General features: G+C 46.6%; 1 protein-coding gene across 6 annotated transcripts; it reads left to right on the forward strand.

Annotated features, from left to right (window-relative positions):
* On the forward strand, positions 2,001–12,547 carry CXCR2 (C-X-C motif chemokine receptor 2). Of its 6 annotated transcripts, none has more exons than XM_021075281.1 (4): positions 2,019–2,091; positions 2,602–2,672; positions 10,175–10,276; positions 10,571–12,547. In XM_021075281.1, exons 3-4 carry the CDS (start codon positions 10,215–10,217, stop codon positions 11,655–11,657), a joined length of 1,149 nt encoding a protein of 382 aa, XP_020930940.1. In that variant the 5' UTR covers positions 2,019–2,091; positions 2,602–2,672; positions 10,175–10,214; the 3' UTR covers positions 11,658–12,547. The 6 variants fall into 6 exon arrangements, with proteins under 6 accessions (XP_020930943.1, XP_020930940.1, XP_020930939.1 ...); XM_021075280.1 differs by having other exon boundaries at positions 2,052–2,137; XM_021075284.1 differs by lacking the exon at positions 10,175–10,276 and having other exon boundaries at positions 2,001–2,091.

Below are 17,810 nucleotides of genomic sequence, written 5' to 3' on the forward strand. Positions count from 1 at the left end.
ACTCAGACAATCCAGCTCCAGAATCCATAGCCATCCCATAATGAAGGCAATAGTTTAGGTGAGAGAGAATAAAATGGGGGCCTAACGTCATCAGTGAGGACGTGAGAAGGAGACAGTCGAAAAAGATATTAGGGAAATGGCCTCTGTGCAGAGAAAGAGCAAGGCAAGTGTAAGAGCGGGCATGCCCACTTCCGGGTTAAGGAGGAGGGCACGTGTCAGGGACTTCCATGAGACCAAGTTTCTACACATTGACTTTGCAGCATCTGTGGGACCACAGAGGAGATTTCAGGAGGTGACGGCATGGGAGAATTTGCACTTAGGAGAGAAGCTTAGAAGAGAAGCTGGGGAGTTCCCATTGTGGCTCAGCAGAAATGAAGCTGACTAGCATCCATGAGGATGTGGGTTGGATCCCTGACCTCCATCAGTGGGTTAAGGATCCAGTGTTGCCGTGAGCTGTGGTATAGGTTGCAGGTGCAGCTCGGATCTGGCATTGGGCATAGGGCAGCCGCTGCAGCTCGGAACTTATACATGACGCAGGTGCGGCCCCAAAAAGCAAAAAGAAGAAAAGAAGCTGGGACCCTTTTGCTGTGGGTGGAGCTGAAGCCAAGGAGGTGGGTGGGCTGGTGTAAAGAGAGAGCAGGTCGAGAAGAGGACCGAGGCAGACTCCCAGGAACATCCACATTTGAGGAATGAATTGAGAAATAAAGCAACACACGAGACCAAGAGAGGTTCGGGAGAAATAAGAGAATGGGGTCAGTTGGGTTAGATGGTGCAGAGGTCAAATAAGATAACTTGAATGGTATCCATGTCACTGTAAATAAATTTTGTTTTGTCTTTTTGTCTTTTAGGGCCACACCCGTGGCACGTGGAGGTTCCCAGGCTAGGGGTCTAATCAGAGCAGTAGCCACCAGCCTACACCAGAGCCACAGCAACACCAGATCTGAGCCACATCTGTGACCTACACCATAGCTCATGGCAATGCCGGATTCTTAACCCACTGAGTGAGGCCAGGGATTAAACCCGCAACCTCATGGTTCCTAGACAGATTCGTTTCCACTGCACCACTGTAAATAGGTTTGAAAAGCACACAGCCAGCTGGGAGAAAATATTTTACCATATTTGACAAATATGAGACAGTGTGAGTAGGTCGGGTAACAGGTCCTTTTATAAACTGACAACAGGAGAGTTAACTGGAAGTCTTTTTGAAGGGCAATGGAGCAGTATTTATCACAATTTAAACATGTACACTTATGACCCAGCCAAATTATACTTAAGCTACTGAAACCTTCATACAATTTCCCGAAGACCTACATTCAAAGATGCTCATAGGGAGAACCTAAGGATTCATCTATATGGTAATTATCAAATAAACCTTGTTACAGCCATGCCATGGCCCATGACGTCGTCACTAAAGAGAGCGAGATGGATCTTTTAAGGAAAGAAGAAAGGAAAACATGTTTGCATATGCACGAGGGGAAATCTAGAAAGACGTTCACAAGATGTGGGTGAACAGAGAGGGAGAAGGAAAGCAAATTTTACTTTCTATGCTTTTGTATCACCTGTACTCTTTACAATATGTACGCTTTATTTTTAGAATATTGAAGCAGTTTTATGAGTTGCCGTCGTGGTACAGCGGAAACGGATCCGACTAGGAACCATGAGGCGGCGGGTTCGATCCCTGGCCTCACTCAGTGGGTTAAGGATCCGGCGTTGCCATGAGCTGTGGTGTAGGTCACAGATGCGGCTTGGATCTGGCGTTGCTATGACTGTGGTGTAGGCCAGCGGCTACAGCTCCAATTAGACCCCTAGCCTGGGAGCCTCCATAGGCCCCGGGTGTGGCCCTAAAAAAAAAAAAGACAAAAAAGACAAAAAAAAAAAGTTTTATTTAAGAAAAGGGTTTATTGGATTTAGCAACCCCAGATCATTGGTAACCTCGGCAAAAGTCCTTTCCACAGAGCGGCGGGAAGGAAGCTGGTTGCAGTGGGTTTTGTAGTGAACAAGAAGTTGATGAAGTGGAAACAGCAACTGCTCACGGCTTTCTCAAGAAGTTTGCCTGTGCAACGGAGGCCCCGGGGGAGTGGCAGCGAAAAGGTCCAGAGGGAGGGAGAGAAAGACGCACACAAGCTCAGGAAAAGAGGTGGTTGAGGGGTAGAGGGCTCAGGACACAAGATGCTCAAAGATGTAGGAGGCGCCAGGTGCAGGAATTCACCAGAAAGAGAAGGAGGGCTACTTCTCACGCTGCGCCTAGGAGAAAGGAAGAAAGCGTGCACATCTGTCAGTTTGGGGGACTGGGGTTGCCTGCATCTCCCTTGTAAAGAAGGAGGCTCAGGTTCAAAGCCAGACAGAGGTGGATGAGGTAAACCTCCACCTTGAGACTAGCAGGCTCGTCTAGAAGCCAGTAGACAAGAAGATGTGAAAATTCCCAGTGCTTATTATAGAATCACCAGGCAGAGCCTTGGCCCACAGTCAGAGTCCCAGGACAGCCCTCATTGCTCCTCTGTGGGAGCACCTCCCCTGGTGGGCCTCCTGGATTTCCCCTTTGGCTGCCCTGGGTCAGAAGTTTCCACATAAAGCTTGCTTCGCTTTTTTCCTGTTCAACAGCCCTGACAACTACCAAGCCCTGAGTCACAGTGGCGTCTCCAGTAGCACAGCAGCTGTGACAGCAAGAGCAGGTAGGTGAGCTGTCGGTTCTTTGGGCGGCTGGGATCATGTTTCTGGTGGAAGGAACTTGGACATGTCAGTCTCCTCCTCTGAGTCCCATGAGAACTGAGGCGGTGAATGGCAGGAACTTAAAGCTAAAATAATTGTCTTCACCAAGACGGCACGGTATGAATAAATTTTCTAAAGTAATAGGAATGTTCCATAGCTGCGCTGTCCAGTGTGACAGCCAGCAGTCCCGTGTGGCTCTTGAGTACTTAAAATGAGGCATCAATTTTTTAATTTTAATTAAGTTAAATGTAAAAAGCAACATGTGGCTTATCGCCTCGTGTCCCATTGGGCCACATCAGGCCCAGAGAGAAAGGACTTGTCCAAGCTCACCCTGGCCATTTAAGAGCAGACCAGGACTGGATGTTGGGTCTGTCCTCACCCTCAGCCCCATCCACGTGCCATGGTGGGCTCAGTGGAAGTGAAATCAATCTAAAGGAAAAACAAAGAAGTGGGCTGGTTGGGAAACATCAAATCTGGACTGGTCCTTTCTACACCTTTTGTAGTCAATTGTCTGAGACAGAGAGGTACTTTCTGGAGCTCAGACACCTGAGGCTGGGAATCAGCCCCTTGTTACAGTGGACAGAAGGCCAGATTTGAGGTCAGGTAAAAAAAAGTCTTAAAAACTACTTAAAATTCTGTTCATCTGCGTCACTCTAGGTAAGTTGCCTAACTCCAGAGTTGTAGTTTCCTCATTCAGAAAGTACACATTTCGTGCGGTTGCTGTGAGGATTAAATGATAGATTCTGAAAAGCGTTTTTCCCAGATGCTAGACCCTAGCAGGCCCTGGACGTTACAGCTAGTGTTACTGCTATTACTCAGGTTAAAGCAAATTAAGATGTACCTGGAAGTTAGCCCAGAAAGCAGACTCCGTTCTTTCGCTTGCTGGGGGATGTAGTGGGAGGGACACCATGCTAGTATTTGACAAACTATTCAATAATCATCATCACAACAATAAATGCTAACATCATACTTTTCATGGGTCTTAAGTGTTTTACAGGTAATCCCTCACTTCCTCCTCAGCACAACCTGATGAGTTAGAGTCTATCACCGGCCACATTTACAGATGAGTAAACGGAGACTCAGGAACGGTCACTTGCTCAGAGTTGCTAGGCTTGTGGTGTTCTTAACAGCTGTTCTCTTAGCCTCTCTCCATAAGTCCTGGGCCTCTGTCTGGGTTTAGCATCAACCGGCCTGGAGTCACTGCCTTCTCCTCCAGCGTGGGGAGAAGAGAGATGGCAAAGAACGTTTGCTGAACAGTTGGGCTCAAGGTTCATTCCCAAGGGTAGGCGGCTGAGATGAGTTCGCCACAGGCTTTAATTACCCTATGGGCCCTGGAATGCAAGGAACAAGAGCCCAGGTTAAGGAGAAGTGGAGGGAATTGAGGCATCCATTGCTGGGGTGGGAGTTGGGAAGGAGCCGAGAATTAGTGTTCACTGTTCTGCCTGTATTTGTGCTTTCCATTGTAATCAATAGCAAAGGTGACAAAATATAACCTTGGTGTCACTCAACATTGGTTTCTAAAATGCATTTGAACTTGGGTGGGATTTTAACTTTTACCCAGTGACTTTCTTTCCAGATTAGATGGTCTTGGTTCCAAAGGTAGTAGCTACTACAGACAGACCTAATTCCAACTGACAAGCTAAGGGAAAATAGCAACGCCCTAAGAGAGGTGCAGAGTCAGAGCAGACAGCTGAGGAGTGAGGTGAAAGACAAAGTGAGGTGGGACGGGGCCCCACTGGCAGGTGGGAGTTCTCAAAGGGGTGTGATATGGAGAAGGAATCTGTGAGGCTCTAAGGACACCCAGGGTGGGTGGGGTGCAGATAAGAGGGATTAAGTCCAGTTAAGAAAGCCACCTGACTGGTCAGAAGCTTAAGTTCCATCTTTGTAGCCTAAAAAAGCTGTTCCCCTTTGAGACGGGAAAGATGTTTAAAAACAGTATTGCTGGGACTTCCCTGGTGGTGCAGTGGGCTAAGGATCCGGCATTGTCACTGCTGTGTCAAGGAATGAGTCCTTGGCCCAGGAACTTCCGTGTGCCGCAGCACCACCGAACAGAAACAACAACAACAAAAAAAAACAATAGTGCTGTTGGGTTGTAAGCACGGGAAACCCAAAACAGTTGGTGTGTGGGGCAGAGTCAGACAGAGCAGCTGAACGAGCTGGTGACTGCTGAATTTGGGGCAAAGCAATCTGCGCAGTCCCAGGCAAACCACTTCCTTTGGATGGGCCTCCGTTTCCTCATCTGTGAAATGGAAAGATTGATGAGAAAACCCCACAGGTCCCAATACGAAGTACGCCAGTTCGTAAAATGACTGCTCGTTATCAAAGAGCTGACCTGGGAATTAATTACTCAAGCTATCAAAAGCATCCCGCACCCTCAGGGGGCTCCACCCTAGGATTGAGCAATCTAATCCACAACTCACTTCCTGCGCTGGGTTCTCACCACCGCCGCCCTTTCAGTCAGGCACATCTGCCCTCCTGGAGGTGTCCCACAGGTGACAGGCCCAGAATCCTGGTAAGTCTTGGACCATCCACCCTCCCTCCTTCCAGAATGTCTCTGTTCTCTGTCCCCCTTGGCACCCAGCCTCCATTATCCTGAGCATCTATCCCTGCACCCCTCAGTCTCTCCAGTCTCTCTCTTTAGCCCTCCCCACCCCTCTTCCTTACACCTGCCTTCAACAAGTGCCCAGGGCAACTCGCTGCCCACCCACTTCTCTTCCTGACTCAGCCAGCTTTCCCTGCCACGGCTAGGATTGGGTCTGAGGAAGAGCCAGACACTGCTCAGTCCCTCCTCCCCTATATTAAATCCAAATATGTGTGGGTTATGCAATAGAGAGAAGGAATACTGGGGCTGGATTGAAATAACCTTGAATTTGTTGTTGTCGTTGTCGTCGTTGTTAAAAAAAGATGGCCTTAAATGTTGGGGCTCTAGGAGTTCCCATCGTGGTGCAGTGGTTAACAAATCCTACTAGGAACCATGGAGTTTCGGGTTCAATGCCCTGCCTTGCTCAGTGGGTTGAGGAACCGGCGTTGCCATGAGCTGTCATGTAGGTCACAGACACGGCTCGGATCCCACATTGCTGTGGCTCTGGCGCAGGCCGGCAGCTACATCTCCGATTAGACCCCTAGCCTAGGAGCTTCCATATGCCGCAGGAGCGGCCCAAGAAATGGCAAAAAGACAAAAAAAAAAAAAAAAAGTTGGGGCTCTAGTAAATTGCCTTTTCATGAAATAAGTTAGAATCATCCCTTACATGGAATTTCTGAATTATTCTGAGTCATTAAGGGGCTGGCAGTTTCACTCCATGAGGGAACCTCTCTCTTGGTTACTAAGAATAGGACAGAGTGGTCAGCAGGGGCCGGTCAGTTCAGGGGCATTAGGTGTATTATTCCCATAAGGGCTGTTTCTCTCCTTCTGAGCATAGGAAGCAATGCACAAAACAGCAAACAGGGGGAGTGAACTATATCTAGGTTGATGTCATGGCATCTCAAAAACTTAAGTTTACAATTATGCTTAATACATGAGCTGTGATTTTTTTTTTTTTTTAAGAGAAGGAGATCTGTGGACTGAAATTAGCATGTGAAGCCATTCACACCTAGGTGAAATCCTGGTCGCAGCACTCAGAGGCTTTGTGACCACAGGCTGTTTCCTGAGCCTTGCTGAGCCCTGCTGAGCCTGTCTCCTTTCCAATAAATGGGGCTAATCGTATCTGTCTGTAATAGCCAAGCCAGATCATGTACCTGCCAGGCACCAAGCAAACCTCAGTTGTCTATCTCCCTTCCTTTAGTTTCTCCCTTTAACTGTCAAAACATCCTCTCCAGAGATTGGTAAAATGAAAAGCAAACAACAAACCAGTATTCTTCTCCCTGACTCCTACCCCAGTGGCTGGAGGTCATTGCCCTGGCTTGGTTCCCGTTTCTGAGTTCCCTGCCTTCTGTCCTAACTAGCATGGTCTTCCTCTTGACCCTCAAACTGAGCCTTCGTGCCTGGGAGCGGGAGCTCACCCATACACCCCCAGCCCTCCTCCGGCACAGCAGAGCCCTGGACTATCTAGAATGAGGGCTTCTTTGTGAAAAAGACCTGGCTGTTGCTGCTGCTGCTTCTGATAGGCAGTTTCTGCCACTGCCCCAGCTCTGCCTTCTCACAGAGCTTCTCAGTGTGGGGTTTTCTCAGGGCACAAGCGCTCTCATCATGCTCTCTCTCCATTCAAAGGCGGATCACCTGCTCCCAGAAGTGATCCACCTTGTAACCTCATTCGACAATACCCTGGACCTCTGAGCAAACTTGCTTTTGACTTTGAGGCTGCAGAGCAAGTGATCTCTCGCAGGTTTTGCTGGCAACACTGGCTGAGCCAGCCACACTGACCAACTCTCTCACTGCCATCCCAGCCTCCCGGCCAGACCAGCCCAGCCTCACCATCACATCTTTAAGGTTCATGGACTGACCTAATTTACTCTACCTGCGGTCTCTGTGTGCTGAGAAGGCAATTTATCTGGCCCCGGTCGCTTAGGGGAGACATAACCTCTCAGGAAGGTGAAGGCTAAGAATTCTATCGCTCTAGGGGACAATGACAGAAACAGACTTCCTTCTAAAGGGAAAAACTTCCTAGGATTTCTGTAGTTTTTGATGGTGGTGGTGGTGATGATACTGTTGTCTTAATATCTGTATCTCCTTTGCAAGGCTATACACTTTTGATTAACCTTTTTTATTTGAGATATAATTCACATACTATAAAAGTCAACGATGTTCAATATACATTTCAGTGGAATTTTGTATACAGACGGTTTCAGCTTAGAGTGGGGGCTTACAATTTTTCAGCTCTACCATGGTGCAAAAGTGATATGCATCACCTAGAAACCATACTTGAATTTTGAATTTTGATCTTTTCCTGGGCTAGCAAGGAAGTAGTCTGATAGTCTGATCCTGGGCACTGGTCTTGCGATCATGACAGTAGGCAATATACTTACAACAATTTTGGACCCAGACAAGCCACCATTCTGTTGTTCACTTTCAGTATACTTTCAGTTTCAGTATTCAATAAATTACTTGAGCTATTCCCTTATAAAATAGGCTTTGTGTTACATGATTTTGCCCAACTGTCTGCCAATGTAAGTGTTCAGAGCACGTATAGTGTAGGCTAGGCTAGGCTATGACGTTTAGTAGGTTAGGTGTATTAAATGCATTTTTGACTTACAATTTTTTTCAACTTACAATAGGTTTTAATTTTTTTTTTTTTTTTTTTTTGTCTTTTTGCTATTTCTTGGGCCGCTCCTGCGGCATATGAGGGTTCCCAGACTAGAGGTCCAATCGGACCTGTAGCCACCGGCCTACGCCAGAGCCACAGCAACACGGGATCCGAGCCGTGTCTGCAACCTACACCACAGCTCACGGCAACGCCGGATCCTTAACCCACTGAGCAAGGGCAGGGACCGAACCCGCAACCTCATGGTTCCTAGTCGGATTCGTTAACCACTGCGCCACGATGGGAACTCCATCTTATGATAGGTTTTTCAGACCATCACACCATCGTATGTTGAGGAAAACCTGTATCCACAAAGTCGCATAATCACTGCCACTATCTAATTCCAGAACAATTTCATCACCCCAAAAAGCAACCCTGTGCTCATTCACATTTCCCCCGTTCCCAGCCCCTGGCAACCGCTAATTTACTTTTTGTCTCTACCAATTTGTCTGTTCTGGATATTTCCCATACATGGAATCATACAGTATGAAGACTTTTGTGAAGCTCTCTTCGTGGCTCAGTGATTAACGAACCTGACTAGGATCCATGAGGATGCGGGTTCGATCCCTGGGTTAAGGATCCGGCATTGCCGTGAGCTGTGGTGTAGGTCACAGATGTGGCTTGGTTCCCACATTGTGTGGCTGTGGCGTAAGTCCATGGCTACAGCTTCAATTCGACCCCTAGCCTGGGAACCTCCATATGCTGTAGGTGCAGCCCTAAAAAGAAAAAAAAAAAAAAGAGAGAGTCTTTCATGTCTGACTTTTTCCACTTAGAATAATGTTTCCAAGGTTCATCCATGTTGTACCTGTATCAGTACTCCATTCCTTTTTTGTGGTTAAATAATATTCCCTTGTATGTGTATACCCCAATCTGCTTATCCACTTACCAGTCGATGGACATTTAGATTATTTCCACTTTGGGGCTATCATGCTACTAAGAACATTCACACACAAGTTTCCATATATGCTTTCAGTTCTCAAGGGTATACTAGGAGTGGAATTGCTGGGTTGCATGGTAACTCTATGTTTAATTCTCTTAACTCCTGCCAAACTGTATTCCAAAGCCACTGGACCATTTTACACATTCCACCAGCCAGGTGTGAGGGGTCCAACTTCTCCAGATGGTCATCACCATCATTATTGTCCTTTCTTAAGAATTATGATTGCTAGTGAGTGTAAAGGAATTCCTGAGGCTTTTTACTTTGTGTTCTTCTCATTAACCCTGGGTTCCATGTTGAAGGGGGCTACCGACCTGCAAGAGGTCACAGGACAGCCATACCTTGTTATAAAGAAATGGCATGGTGCTGATACAGTTTGTGCTTCAAAAGGAAGCTAACTTGGAGTTCCCATGGTGGATCAGCCAGTTAGGACTGGATGTAGTCTCTGTGAGGATGCAGATTTGATCCCTGGCTTTGCTCAGTGGGTTATGGATCCCGCATTGCCATGAGCTGTCATATAGTTCGCAGATATGACTCAGATCCCGTGTTGCTGTGGCTGTGGCATAGGCCAGTAGCTGTAGTTCCTATTCGACCCCTAGCCTGGTAACCTCCATGTGCCGCTGGTAAGGCCATAAAAAAGCAAACAAAACAAAACAAAAAATAGGAAGCTAATTCAGCAGCTGGTTACTTTCGTTTACTTCCTCTTTGAAAACTAGGATAATAGTTCAGAACGTCTTCCCCCCAGAAGCAACCCCTCTGCTACCCCTGCAACAGGGACAGAGCCCACAAAGGTCAGTTTAGCTAGGATTAGACTAGGGGTGCTGAAGAGTCAGGGTTGGAAAAAGGCACTAATTTGCAGGACAAGAAGGGTTCCCATTAGGCCTGGAAAGACACCAAAACAAGGATCATGTGTCCGCACCTGACTTCTCTGCTTCCTACTGACCCGCCTCCTTCTGCCAAGGACATAGTGCCTTTCTGGGCTCATCTCTACGTGGCAGAATATGCCTGCCCAAAGCTTTCACCCACATGGAGAATCAGTCAGCTACCTGCTTGTGATTTTTAATATATTTTTCCAAACTACACAAATATTCCCAGAGCAGGCCTCCTGCCTCTCAAAAGAAAAATGCTGGGCCATACTGATGGAGTCAACTCCCTTCTAGCTCAGGTGGACCAAAGCACCACGCCACCATCAGACTGCTTAATCAGAACACCTCTTTTAAAATAAGTCTTAGAAAACTGGACAAAAGGATTCACTTCTCAGCTTTATAGTCAAGCCTTTATCTTTTTCTAGGGCTCTAACCCAATTGGATGGCCCCCAGATTGAGAACTGAATGATATCTCGGGTTTCCAACGTTAAAATCAGCCTCAAGAGTCAAAGATACCCGCCACCCAGGTATCCAAGACATGTTCTGTAGGGATTATCCAAAGAGAAGTGGCTACAGTGGCGCTGTCATGGAAAGTGATGAGAACCTCCCTCTGACAGACTGAAGGGAACTCTTTGTGTGAAATGTATCATTTATTATTAAATGTGTCTCCAAAACTTCAAAGCACTGGCCATTCCTTGAAGGGAAAGTTAATTCCGTGTAATATACAAGCAAACACAAAGAATCATATCTGAAGTTTGCAGGCTAATGGGTAGAGTCTGGAGAAATTTTATTGTGCCGTAACCCTCATCTCTCTTCTCTAGGATTGAAATTAAGTTTACCTCAAATATGACTGGATTTAACTTTGAAAACTACGAAGGAGACGATTATAATTACAGTTACAGCACTGACCTGCCCTTGATTCTACCAGACTCTGCCCCATGCCGGCCAGAATCTCTGGATATCAACAAGTATGCCGTAGTTGTCATCTATGCCCTTGTCTTCCTGCTAAGCCTACTGGGAAACTCCCTGGTGATGCTGGTCATCTTATACAGCCGTGTCGGCCGCTCTGTCACTGATGTCTACCTGCTGAACCTGGCCATGGCTGACCTGCTCTTTGCCCTGACCTTGCCTATCTGGGCCACCTCCAAGGCAAAGGGCTGGATCTTTGGCACCCCTCTGTGCAAGGTGGTCTCGCTCCTGAAGGAAGTCAACTTCTACAGTGGTATTCTACTGCTGGCCTGCATCAGCATGGACCGCTACCTAGCCATCGTCCACGCCACACGCACGCTGACCCAGAAGCGCCACTGGGTCAAGTTCATATGCATAGGCATCTGGGCCCTGTCCTTGGTCCTGGCCCTGCCCATCTTCATCTTCCGCAGGGCCATCCATCCACCCTACTCCAGCCCCGTCTGCTACGAGGACATGGGCGCCAATACAACAAAGTGGCGGATGGTGATGCGGGTCCTGCCCCAGACCTTTGGCTTCCTCCTGCCCCTGCTGGTCATGCTGTTCTGCTACGGACTCACCCTGCGCACCCTGTTTGCCGCCCACATGGGGCAGAAGCACCGGGCCATGCGCGTCATCTTTGCCGTCGTGCTCGTCTTCCTGCTCTGCTGGCTGCCCTATAACCTGGTCCTGGTGGCAGACACCCTCATGAGGGCCCGGGTGATCGCTGAGACCTGTGAGCGCCGCAACGACATCGGCCGGGCCCTGGATGCCACCGAGATCCTGGGCTTCCTGCACAGCTGCCTCAATCCTCTCATCTACGTCTTCATTGGCCAGAAGTTTCGCCACGGGCTCCTCAAGATCATGGCCATCCACGGCCTGATCAGCAAGGAGTACTTGGTCAAGGACGGCAGGCCTTCCTTCGTTGGCTCTTCTTCAGGGAACACTTCTACCACCCTCTAAGGCCCCCACGCGGGACTCCTCCCTTCCCCTCGGTGTCCATTCTGAGCCAGCCTCGTGTCCTCTGGCTGTTCACAGCCCTGGGTCAAGGCAGCCCCCCACTGTGGTTACAGGAAGTTGCTGAGGCCACTTCCTTGGCAGGCCCCCACCTTCTGGTGGAGAGAGCCTGCCCTGGCCCCCAACCCTTACCGTAATTACCTTGTCAACTGCTAGAGCTCAGTCCACCCGACTCTACCATTGAGCCCACAGCCCTCTGACTTCTGGCAGACGTTCTTTGAAGGTGTTCTTGAAGCGATTACAGAGAGTTCCCACCATTGGGAGCCATTAGTCTCAAACACCGCGAGTTCCTTCCCCAACTCTCCCTTTCCTTGCCTCCTGGCAAAGTCTACCTCCCTTGAGAGAGGCTGAGAAGGACAGACACTCACTTTCTAAGGCTCTCTTAAGCTATGAGTGGCCCTATCCCCTGGTTCTGATTAATAAGACTGAGGGGCACTAGTGTGCTGGTAGGCCATTCTCCTAGGGAAAAAGTCTTGATTTGTAGCATTTGCCATGCTCTGTGGTATAAATAAATGCTCCCTCTATGGTTGATTTCAAGGGTGGTGATGTTTAGCAACCAGCTCACAAAACCTAGAAAATGCAATAATCTGTTTTACAAGCAGATACAAACTGGCTTCAGCACACCATTGCTTAAGAGGAAGTCTGCTGGGGCCAGGATATTCCTGATTAAAAGAGAGAGAGGAGTTTCCTAGTGGCACAGTGGGTTAAAGATCCAGCATTGTAATGGCAATGGCTCAAGATGCTGCTGTACCCAGGTTCAATCTCTGGCCCAGGAATTTCCACATTCCATGGGTGCAGCCAAAAATAAATAAATAAATATGAGAGAGAGAAAAACATATCCTTGGTCCTTGCCTTTGAATACATTATAGAATATGACATAGGCATATACACAGAGGCAGCCACACCATGACAATGAGGCAAAATATATGCCCAACACACTCAGGCTGACAGAGCCAAAGGATAAAAAGAACCTGAGAATAAAGAGCCCAGAAAAACCTAAGCAAAAACAGTCAAATGATTCTCAACAGGGTGCCAAGACTGTTCAATTGGGAAAGGATAGACTTGCAACATATTGTGCTCAGAAAATTAGATATCCACAGGCACAAGAATGAAATTGACTCTTACCTTACACCAGATACAAAAGTTAACTCAAAATGGATCAAACCTAAAATTAGAGCTAAAACTATAAAACGCTTAGAAGAAAACATAAAGGGAAAGATTCATGTCATTGGATTTGGCAATGATTTCTCAGCTATTACAACAAAAGCATAGGCAAAAAATACAAAGGTAGGTTAGTTGAACTGCATCAAAATTTAAAATTTTTGTGCTCAAAGGACACTGTCAACAGAGTGAAAAGACAAACCACAGAATGGGAGAAAATATTTGAAATCATGTATCTTCAAAAGGGTTAATATCCAGAATGTACAGAGAATTCTTATAACTCAACAGCAAAAAAACAAACAAACAAGAAAACAACCTAATTTTAAAATTGGCAAAGGAATAGACCTTTCTCCAAAGAACATAAAAAAATATCCCATCACTAATAATTAGGAAAATGTAGATCAAAACTATAGTGAGGTGCAACTTTACACATACTAAGATGACAGTTATAGAAGAAAGAAAGAGAGAAAGAAAGAAAGAGAGAAAGAAGGAAAGAAAGAAGGAAAGAAAGAAAGAAAGAAAGAAAGAAAGAAAGAAAGAAAGAAAGAAAGAAAGAAAGAAAGAAAGAAAGAAAGAAAGAAAGAAAAGAAAAAGAAAGGGAGGTGGGGAGGGACGAAGAAGGACGGAAGGAAGGAAGAAGAGCAAAAGAAAGAAAGAAAGGAAGGTGGGGAGGGACGAAGAAGGACGGAAGGAAGGAAGAAGAAAAGAACAAAAGAAAGAAAGAAAGGGAGGTGGGGAGGGACGAAGAAGGATGGAAGGAAGGAAGAAGAAAAGAACAAGCCTTGGACAAGACTGGAGAAGTTTCAACCTTTGTGCACCCTGGGTGGTTATGCAAGATAGTCTGGCCACTTTGGAAATCAGTATGGCAGTTCGTAAACAAAATTAAACTCAGAACTATAATATGATCCAGCAATCCTACTTCTAGGTGTATACCCATGAGAACTGAAAGCAGATACTCAAACAGATCTTTGTACACTAATGTTCACAGCAGCATTATTTACAATAGCCAATAGGTAAAGACAACCCAAGTGTCCATCAGCAGATGAAAGGATAGATGAAGTGTGGTACGTGTCTACAATGGAATATTATTCAGTCTAAAAAAGGAGTAAAATGCTGATATATGCAACAACATGGATGAACCCTGAAAACATTATGCTAAGTGAAATAAGCCAGATACAAATGTTACATGATTCCACTTATGTGAGGTACATAGAATAGTCATATTCATAGAGACAGAAAATAAAATAGTGTTTACCAGGGGCTGGGGGGAGGCAGAAAATGGGAAGTTGTTTAATGGGTACGGAATTCAGTTTGGGATGATGGAAATATTCCAGAGATGGACAGTGGTGAAAATTGTCCAGCGATGTGAATGTACTTAATGCCGCTGAACTGTACACTTTAAAATGGTTAAAATGGTAAATTTTGTGTTAACATATATATTACCACAATTAAAAAAAAAAAAAAAACCTAGTTCCCAAGAGGCAAACTTGAACCACTGGAACCACTTACCTATAACTTCTTAAATAAGATAATTAAATGTCTTTTTTTTTTTTGTATAAACTACTCTCAGTTGGATATTGTATTACTTGCAATAAAAACTGCTACAAACTGTAACATCCAAACTGGTCAGGCAAGGGCGAGCAGAGGTCCTGAATGAAAGTCTTTACAATAAATAAACCCCTTTGCTGTTTATCGGGTACAGAGAGAGAAGGTCTAAAATTGAGATGGAGGCTGGTGTTTCTTCCTCCTTCTTCCCCAGCCCAAGCCTCCTGCTGCCAAACTTGTATTATGGAAGGAAAGTTGTCCTGGGATCCTCTGTGCTTCTTGTGCCCTTGGGTGAAACAGTAGTCAAGAGTGTCAAGGGTGGGACTTAGAAGGTAGAGAAAATCCACCAAATCAGCCAGAGGGGCTAGCAGAAGTCAGAGAATTCTCCTGAGCCCAACCTGCAACTCCCACTTTGAGTACCCCTTCACTCTCTCCCTGTCCCACCACACACACACACACACACACACACACACACACACACACACACACACCATTCATGTTTGGGAAAGGGCGCTAGTGCAAAATAGGGAAATGATGGGTGTCACCAAGGCATGATGGGTGTCACTAAAAAAAAAGGTTCGACTCATTCCTTCAATAGTATCAAGAGCCTACCATTCCAGACTTTGGGTAGAGCAGCAATCAAAACAGAGCCCCATTCATAGAGCTTGTCTCTGAAGGATCTTGGAGCAGCCTACTAAGGAAGTAAGGGAGCCAGGGGAGCTGAACTTCACTGCCACCAAGCTTTTACCAGGCTGCAATCCCTTTCATGCTAACAGCAGTCTGACCATTGTATCGAGGAGCTAACAGCTGTGGCTGGGAAAGGGGCCTCTCCAGAGAGGCAGGAGCAAACCTCAGAGCTGGAGAGATGAAGGGGTGGGTAATCACCACTCCTGACACAGGAAAGTGCTTTTCCCTTCGCATTCAGCAAACAGGATCTATTCAGCAACAATAATCCCTTGATCCAAGCTCACTCTGCCAGGTGCTCACTCAGGATCAAGCAGGACTTAACTGCTCTGGATGCACCTTCAGAACAGCTTCTGATTCGAAGGCAGGAGAGCTTGTATTTACCAAACACGTGAGTTGCCAGAGGGACCCATGGTGTTCTGACGTGGCAAGGCGGGAGGACCTGCCAGCTCCCTCAAATGACTGTCAGTGGGAGGAGGCCCCATCTGGTTCCAGGAACCCTGCCCTCTCCTCCTTGAACAGGGGCTAGAGGAAACACAGTTTTCCAAGGAAAATAAGAGGATAAAATAAGGCCAGAGGCAATGAGGCGGAGGCTGAGTTATACTGCTGTCAACTGTTCGTATTTATTCCTATCTCTTATTCACACTCTCTCTGACACACACACATAAAGATGGTCTTGGCACAAATAATTGACCAAGTTATCACTAGGACAGGGCAAATCCAGGGCTTGCCTTTGAGCTGTTGATTTCCTTTTTCTTTCTGCTTTTTGCTTTTTTTTTTTTTTTTTTTAGGGCCACACCTGCAACATGTGGACATTCCCAGCCTGGGGGTTGAACTGGAGCTGCAGCTTCAGGCCTACACCACAATCACAACAATGCAGGATCCAAGCCATGTCTACCAGATCTTCAACCCCACCGAGCAAGGCCAGGGATCAAACCCACATCCTCATGGATACTAGTCAGTTTCATTACCACTGCACCACAAAGGGAACTTCCGAGTTGTTGATTTCTTCTTCCTTCTGATGCTTCCTGGCCTGAGTCCCACGGTGTCTGGCCCTTTCTGCCTAGATCTTCCCGTTGAGTCTGTGTCGGCTCCTCTTGCTGCCAGAGACAGGTTCCTGTACTTACTGGAACACCATGTTTTTTTTTCTCTTCCCCAAAATTTATGACATCTTCCTCCCCCACAGCTCCTCTCCAGGCTCTGCAAGATGGGCTCCCTTTGTTCATGACGTCAGGACAGCCACCAGCCTCTCTGGGGTGATATGAAGAAATACCTGCTGTTTGCCCATCACAAGGAAACGCAGCACATGTAGGGTCACGTGGAAAACCACACCATCACGCAATAATAAAGCCTGCAGAGAACGACCCGCAGCCCAGGCCAACTCTTTCAATACACAAATGAGGAAACCGAGGCCCAAGCAAAGCAACTTGACCACAATCTCATGGCCAAATAGTAGTGGAATTGGGGTAAAATTTCCTAGTTCAGTTAATTTTTCCAGCTATTTTGCTTTTCCAGCAGTATGTTGTTTAGTGCCTTACAAATAAACGGGAAAAAACATATTGGGGAGTTCCTCTTGTGGCTCAGCAGGTTAAGAACCTCACATAGTGTTGGGGAAGATGCAGATTCCATCCCTGACCTCACTCAGTGGGTTAAGGATCCGGCATTGCTGAGAGCTGCAGTGTAGGTCAAAGAAGCAGCTCGGATCCTGTGTTTCTGGCTTAGGCCTGCATCTGTAGCTCCAATTCGACCCCTAGCCTGGGAACTTCCATATGCTACAGGTGAGGCCCAAAAAAGACAAAAAAGAAAAAAAAAATGCATCTTCTGCCCCACCTCAGCCCTCCAACTCTCACACTAAAGTCTCTTCTGGCTGACACTAACCTGGACCTATGCAAGGAAGGGAATTTGGGGAAACACAGTTCCAGCTTAATGGAATTGACTCCGTATAAAGATTTCTCACGAACATAGGTTACCCATGAAAAGGAAAAGGAATGGTTACTGCAAAGGTTTGGATCACGCCTTTCTAAAGTTTCAATCTGGAGTTCCCATCATGGCGCAGTGGTTAATGAAACCGACTAGGAACCATGAGGTTTCGGGTTGGATCCCTGCCCTTGCTCAGTGGGTTAAGGATCTGGCGTTGCCGTGAGCTGTGGTGTAGGTTGCAGACGTGGCTTGGATCCCGCGTTGCTGTGGCTCTGGCGTAAGCCGGTGGCTATAGCTCCGATTCGACCCCTAGTCTGGGAACCTCCATGTGCCACAGGAGCGGCCCAAGAAATGGCCAAAAAGACAAATAAATAAATAAATAAAGTTTCAATCCATCAGGAAGGGGCACACTGGGGCTTTTTGAGGGTCCTGATTATGTTCTCTTTCTTGACCTAGATCACTAATACCTGGCGTTCATTGTACTGTTGTTCTGTAAGCTATAAGCACACATTTTCTAAAAGCTGTGGTATATGTGCTAGTCACAATAAAAATGCCCTTTTTTTTCTTTTTTTTTTTTCTTATCTTTTAGGCAAGGCCAGGGATCGAACCCGCAACCTCATGGTTCCTAGTCAGATTCGTTAACCACTGCACCATGACAGGAACTCCAAACCTAATATATTTTAAAAATACATGATACTAAGCAGAATAAATTAGAACCAAAGACCACATATTGTATGAGTCCCTTGACATAAAATGTCCAGAAAAGGCAACTCTGTAGAGCAGAGAGCA

This window comes from Sus scrofa, chromosome 15 (assembly GCF_000003025.6).
Source record: "Sus scrofa isolate TJ Tabasco breed Duroc chromosome 15, Sscrofa11.1, whole genome shotgun sequence".
Classification (NCBI taxonomy): domain Eukaryota; kingdom Metazoa; phylum Chordata; class Mammalia; order Artiodactyla; family Suidae; genus Sus; species Sus scrofa.